The sequence below is a fragment of the Diabrotica undecimpunctata genome, chromosome 2, assembly GCF_040954645.1.
Source record: "Diabrotica undecimpunctata isolate CICGRU chromosome 2, icDiaUnde3, whole genome shotgun sequence".
Lineage (NCBI taxonomy): Eukaryota > Metazoa > Arthropoda > Insecta > Coleoptera > Chrysomelidae > Diabrotica > Diabrotica undecimpunctata.
In genome coordinates this window covers 91,869,276-91,877,037 of record NC_092804.1, presented here as the reverse complement: position 1 = coordinate 91,877,037, position 7,762 = coordinate 91,869,276, and the positions used below count along the sequence as shown (strand labels likewise).

General features: G+C 31.4%; 1 protein-coding gene across 1 annotated transcript in view; it reads left to right on the top strand.

Moving 5' to 3' along the window:
- The first annotated feature begins 738 nt into the window (after positions 1–738).
- LOC140434729 (arylsulfatase B-like) overlaps positions 739–7,762 on the top strand; it is a 1,454,394-nt gene continuing 1,447,370 nt past the window's right edge. Inside the window, exon 1 of the mRNA XM_072523207.1 lies at positions 739–1,195. Coding sequence (XP_072379308.1) covers positions 1,085–1,195 — 111 coding nt within the window. The 5' untranslated portion in view covers positions 739–1,084. The remainder of the gene's footprint in view (positions 1,196–7,762) is intronic.

Sequence of the window (7,762 nt, the reverse complement as noted above, 5' to 3'; positions counted from 1 at the left end):
ACATATTCTATTGTTAGATATCCTAGACGAGAAAAGTATATTTTTCGGACTAATTTTCGTTCCGATGGATATAAGATATTCTTCTAGTTTTATTCCATTAAGGGAGTTGAAAACTATAGCTTGATTTTTTAAAGGGAATTTCGGTTGGGTAAGAGCTCTTGAGTAACTTTGTTGTTGATTGTTAGTATTGTTGACAGTAATAATTGCAGCATTATTTTGAAGTTCCATTATTTCCAAATAACTATTTGTACCCCCTCAGGCCGGACCTGCCTTGAAGCAAATCAGACTGGTAAGAGGCACGAAAACTAATTAATAAGAAACCTGTCTTTGTTTTTATTTCTTACTTTAGTAGATTGTTTATTTACTTCAAAATAAAATAATAATTGTGCATCTTACTTTAGTTTTAAAGATGCAAAGAGACTGCACTCACTACTACTTATCACTACATAATTATTTGATTAGGAAAATTAACTATAAGTAGATAAAAATTATGAATAATTATTTTAAACTTGGTAAAATTAAAAATTCAATTATCACTAATTGCTATAACTGATAGCGTGTTTACACTTCGATTGCTCGATCGATTCAATTACTGTTTTAATATAAATATTTCTATTTTAAAGGCAATACAATCTTTTCACAGCAACACTCTGTATATTCTAAAATTCACTTTGTAACGCGCCCTGCGGCTACCTAGCATATAAGACCATCTATATTTATTTATGTAACCGTACCGTGTATCGTGAAACTAACAGTAATGGAGGAGAAATCCATATTAATGTTAGTTAACAGTTTTGTGGTAAAGATCAGAATCAGATTTAATTGGTAGTATACTATTTTAAATACAAACTTAACGATTCTACACTAGTAGTGTTAGGCGAGCCAGAGAGTAAAAAAGAAGTAAAGCCATATTAACAGTGTTGTTTTTTAAATAAATGTAAAGGCCCGCTCAGCTTGTTTCCGATATTAAGTCGATAGTTTCGATGATTTTTTAATAAATATTTAATGGTATTTAAATTAAGGTGTCAATAAACTTATTATATTGTGTAATTTGACTTTATCTATATTTATATTAAATAGTGAAATGCAAACATCATGGCTGTTTTTATTGTTTTTAAGAACTGTTTCTGTGAATGCTCAAGAAGAACTACACAAGCAGCCACCACATATTGTGATTATTTTAGCTGATGATGTGGTAAGTATGTCAAAAAGTTATAATACCTGGTATTTAATCGGTAAATTGCGTCATATAAGGTGTGATAAGAAGCGGGACGGTCGAATATTTCGGGAATTAAACATCGGATCGAAAAACTGAAAATATGTGTTAAATATTTTTCAAAAATCTATCAAATCACACTAAACACGACCCTCCGACCACAATCACTAGAGCGGGGAGGGGGCAACCTTTAAATCTTACATAGGAACCCCCATTTTTTATTACAGAGTTGGATTCCTCATAAAAATAAGTAACTTTTATAAAAACATTTTTTTCGAATTATTAATAGATGACGTTATAATCGGAAACAATGATTTATTGTGATAACCTAGGAAAATTATGGAAACGGTTTAATATCGCAAGAAATACACCTCCAAATTAAAAATATAAGACAAGTATTTAATATTTTTCAAAAATCTATCGAATGGCACTAATTACGACCTCCATACACACTTCCAGGGGGTGGAGTAGGAACAACTTAAAATCACATTTTTTATTACAGATTAGTATTCTGCGTAAAAAAGTAAACAAGCACTATTAGAAGTTTTTTGAATTCGCGATAGATGTTCCTGTAATCGTATAAAACCATATGCAGATAAGAAGTCTGCAAACTAATTTTTATGGTACTGAATACAATTTTTAAGGAATGTTTTGTAGAATCAAAATCTGCAATAAAAAATTGAGGTTCCTATTGAAGATTTCAAAGTTATACTCCGTTCCTTCTCCAGAGGGTGGGGGTGCGGGGTCGCATTTGATGCCATCCGATAGAATTTCGGCAAATACTAAACGAACATTTTTTGGTTTTTTATTTCGAAGTGTATTTCTCGAGATATTAAACCGTTTCCATAATTTTTCTAGGGTATCAAGATATCATCGTTTTATGCAAATATAACGTCATTTATTAACAATTAAAAATAAATGTTCCTTATAAAAGTTACGTTTTTTATGGCGAATCAAAATTTGCAATAAAAAAGAGGGGTACCTATTTCATATTTCAAATCCTTTCTAGTTTTTGGATCCGATGTTTAATTCGAGAAATATAATATAATATAATATTATATATTATATATATATATATATATATATATATATTATATATATATATAATATATATATATATATATATATATATTATATATTATATATATATATATTATATATACAGGGTGGTCCTTAAGTAATTGTACAAAAAGAAACAGTAGATTCTACACTTTAAAATATTACGATTAAAGCCAAATTGCTTTAATAAAATGTTGACATTAAGAAAGATACAGGGTGTTAAAATGCAAAATTTAAATTTTATTTTTCGCTATAACTTTCATGTTTGTAAACATTTATGTATAAAAATTTACAACTGGGTACTTTTAAATATGAGAAATTATAATTTGATGCACACTTTGATGTATCTTATAGAGGGCGCCACTTATGCCACATATGTGGTATAAATTTGCACTTAACTTTTTTGCTCTTTAAGTTACCTATATTTGGGATAAAAAATATTAAAGATACATTATTTTAACAAAAAAAAGGTATACCTGTTAATAACTTTAAAACTCAACAGTTTTCGAGATAATCGCATTTTAAAAATCAGCTGCATAATTCTGATCTAAGGCAATTACTACAGGCAACGAAGAAAAAATAGACAAAAACATTAATACTTCTGAATTTTGGTATAAAATACCTTTAACTAAAGTTAATAGTTCACGAAATATTAAATAAAATAAATATATCAGCAGAATAATTAATAATAGGATTTGACAAAATAACAGAATAATAGGATTTTACATCAAACATTTTACGTTTTATGTAAAATAAAGTCATAATCTAAACATTTTGTTTACAAACCAAATTAAGAAATAGTTAAACTAAATAACATAACTTTTTATCAAAGTAAGTGTTCGATATGTTCACCATTTTCTTTAATTCATTTGTCAATATATTCCATAAAAGATCGTCTCATATTAAATAGCATCATTGGTTCTAAAGAAACTGCTGCAGTATTTATTTCTTCCCATAGTTGGTTGCGAATGTTTATGGGATTCTTATAGACACGTTGTTTTAACGCGACCCATACACCAAAATCAAGCGGATTAAATTCGGGGCTACGTGGTGGCTATAATGTATAATGGATGAATATATCGATGAGATTACTTATTTATATGATTACGTTACAGCTTACGAGTAACTATAATTACATCTCGAACAAATGGACTATTATGATTTACTAAAGAACTAATGTTATGCTGAACTAAATTGCCTGTGTGTTTACTATATTTATAACAATATCTTTTATTAGGACAACAATCATGTTTTTGTAAAAATGCTGAGTCTTTCAGGTTAGATTTGTTGCAAAAGTATTATGAAACAGGACACATATGTGTTATTCAATACCTGTGCTATAGTTTCTATTTGTCCTAATAAAAATGAGTAAAAAATTTACGTAATGAACAATAAGTATTCTTTTTGGATTTTTTATGAATTAAATAATTATATCAATATCTCACCACATTGCCAAGGAATATGACTACCACGACCAATCCAACGTTCAGAAAAGTTGTTTTTAAGTATGTTCTAACAGCCTTCTCTCTAGAATGTGGTTGTGTACCATCTTGCATAAACCACATATTTTGGGTTTTTAGCATTTTAGAATAGAGAATAAGTAATACAACGCCATTATAGAAACTTAGGAAGCGATAGCAAAGGGAAATTGTAAACATGATGACGGCCAACGTCTGAGTATGGACACGGCACCTAAAGAAGAAGATGAAATATCTTTTCTCCAATAAGACATTTAGCACATATAACAAAGCATTTTGTGATGTTACATTATCATCTTTGAGTTGTTTTAATAAGAATAAACTATGAATTATGCTTATCTACAGGTATTTAGTGCTTTACCGCACAAATATCAAATTAAGAATTATTGTGCAGCTGACTTATAAAATGCATTTATCTCGAAAACGGTTAAATTTTCAGGTTACTAACAAGTATACCTTTTCTTTGTAAAAATAATGTCTCTTTAATGTTTTTTAACACAAATAGAGCTAACTTAAAGAACAAAAAAGTTAAGCGTAAATTTATGCCACACATGTAGCATAGGTGGCGCCCTCTATTAGTTACATTAAAGTAAGTATAAAATTATAATTTATCCTACTCAAAAGCATCCAACTGTAAATTTTTGTCCAAAAATATTTACAAACGTAAAAGTTATAGCGAAAAATAAAATTTTAAATTTCCATTTTAACACCCTGTATCTTTCTTAATATCAACATTTTATTAAAGCAAGTTGGCTTAAATCGTAATATTTTAAAGTGCAGAATCTACGGTTTCTGTTTGTACAATTACTTAAGGACCACCCTGTATATATAATATATATATATATATATATATATATATATATATATATATATATATATATATATATATATATATATATATATATATATATATGTATAATATATATATATATGTGTATAATATATATATATATATATATATATATATATATATATATATATATATATATATATATATATATATATATATATATATATATATATATATATATATATATATAGATCTAGCGGTTAATGTGGGCTCCGTACTAAAACGGTGTTATACGAACTCTAGGAGAATATACACCGAGTATATTATTATCTAAGTAGCGCTTTATGTAGACTCCGACCAACGCATAGGATCAAGTAGGCTCCGTAATACGTTAAAACATTTTTGGGATCCGTATACACCTTGTCTGGTACAAAACTAAGCTCCTGCAATGTTGCCAATAATTTTATTAGTCGTAGATTTTGAAATTTTACAGCAGGTATATTGTGGGACTTGAAATTTATATTAATATTCATCAATTAAGGGCATCGAGGAATTTCATAGATACTTGGCTAACGTAGTTAAAATTTTTATAATATAAATTGTTAACCGAGATATAAATTTATATTACTTTTATGTTTAATAGGCAAGGTAGTAATTTATATTACTTACTTGCTTTAATTATTTTTAAACTTAAGTAAGCGTCTATTATAAACTTGGAAAGTTTCCATTTTTATGCATTAGTATTATCTTTTAATGCATCGGACTAAAACATTTATCATATAAATGTACGTATATCGAGTGGAGTTTTCGTGTAACAGTTTAAGAAAGTAGTAGTACTCTAATATTTGTTACCACATAAAATTATAGAAAACTCTGTACAGCAGGGAGATCTTAGTAACTTTCTGATTGCTACAGTTTATGACGTGCAATATTTGTTTCATAAATTAATAAAATTTAAATTACAATAATTTATAAATTACTTTTTAAATTGGTCACTTATGTTAATCATCATCGTGAGTGCAAAAAGTAACAACGAGTACGAAAGATATCAGGCATCAGGGGTGGTATTTGTAAATCTAAATACCGCTTACGACACCTTAAATTAAAGGGAATTTCTCTAAAAACTATATGACATCCCCTTAGATAATAAACTCACTCATTTTAATATATTAAAACTGCTGTATATAGAGATTTGCGGATAGCGGGTAGGAACTACTTTTTGGACAGTCCTATCAGGGAAAGTGAATCAATCCCTGCCTTCCGCAGATTCCAGGTGTTTCCTGGCCCAGGAAACTAGTACCTGTTAAGGGTCCCTTCTCCAGGGTTATGGATGAAGACCACAACGGCATCCAGGGCGGAGAAGAAGGTCTTTACAACGGTCTGGAGGGCGGAGGTGGCAGCCCAATGGTTTTAGGGTTTATATAAAATCAAACCTGGAAAGCGGTAGCTGGTCTTTCAGTATTTGTATTAAGCGGGAGTCATGTAGGCCAGAACGGTCAAAACATAACAGTACCCGGTGCGGTGGTAACCACTTAAACAGCATGTACACAGCGGTTTAGAAATCCCAGGGAATGACTACTACACTATTTTTCCCAGGTTTATTAATATATCTGAGGAATTAAACGATGGCCCCGAGTACGGGCGCCTCTTAAATAAGGTAGAGGTGCGAAGAATGGGTCCGGCTTGGCCAAATTTGATATCGAAAAAAGCTGTAGAATAGGCACATGGAATGTGCGGAGTTTATATGAACCCGGAAAAACACAGAATGCCATAAATGAGATGAGAAGACTGCAAATATTAATTCTAGCTATTAGTGAAATGCGATGGCCCCAATCTGGCCAATGCCATGTGGATGATCATGAAGTGTATTATGCAGGAGAAGACAGTAATTATCATCGTAATGGTGTAGGATTCATAGTCACAAAGGATGTTAGCAAATGTGACAGGGCGATATGCCAGGTATCTGAACGGGTCATAATGATTCAGTTGAACGCGAAACCCAGAAATATAAATTTAATACAAGTGTATGCACCGACAGCGGAAAGTGAACTGGAAGAACTTGAAAAGTTCTACGCCAATGTAAAGACCGTCACTGACCAACTCAAGACTAGAGATCTTACTATTCTGATGGGTGACCTTAATGCTAAGATAGGAAAAGGCAGACAAAGTAACATTATTGGATGTTATGGACTGGGCGATAGAAATGAAAGAGGAGATTATTTCTCAGATTTTGCAAAGAACATCATCATCATCATCAATCAGCCCTGAGTTGTCCATTGTTGAACATAGACCTCCTTTAGACTTTTCCATCTGCTTCTGTTCTGCACCTCTGCTATCCAATTGGTCACGATTCTTTTGAGGTCGTCGGTCCATCGCGTTGGTGGTCTTCCTCGGCTTCGCTTGTCAGTCCGTGGTCTGCACTCAAGCAATTTTTTTGTCCAACTGTCGTCTTTCATTCTTGCAACATGTCCTGCACATCTCCATTTTTGCCTTGTAATATGTTCGATAATGTCTTCCACTCCGGTTCGTCTACGAACTTCCTCGTTTCTTATTCTATTTCTTAAGCTTATTCCAAGCATTGATCTCTCCATCTTTCGTTGTGTCCTTCTCAATTTTTCGGCTGATATTTTTGTGAGAGTTAAGGTTTCTGCTCCGTATGTGAGGACTGGTAGAACGCACTGGTTAAAAGCTTTTCTTTTTAAATGGATCGGTATATTTGTTTTAAATACGTCTCTCATTTTTCCGAATGCAGCCCAACCCAGACTTATTCTTCTAAGTAGCTCGCATGTTTGGTTATCTCGCGTTAACCTTATTTCGTGACCCAAATACACATATTTTTTCACAAGTTCTATGGGCGACTTTTCGATTTCTATTAGCTCATTTGGGAGGAGATTGGTCATCATTTTTGTTTTTCCATAGTTTATTTTTAAATCGACTTTCTGGGTTACTTGCTGTAGTTATTGTAGCATAACTCTGGCTTCTCCTAAGTTGTCTGTTATGAGAATAATATCATCGGCATATCTGAGATGATTGAATATCTTTCCATCGATGCTAATACCCTTTGATTCCCACTCTAGCCGTTTAAATGCGTACTCCACAACTGCTATAAATAGTTTTGGCGACAAGGTATCTCCCTTGACCCCTCTGCCAATTTTTATCTTCTCAGCTATGCAGTGGAGGTTAACGGTTGTTGTCGCATTTTCGTATATATTTCGAATA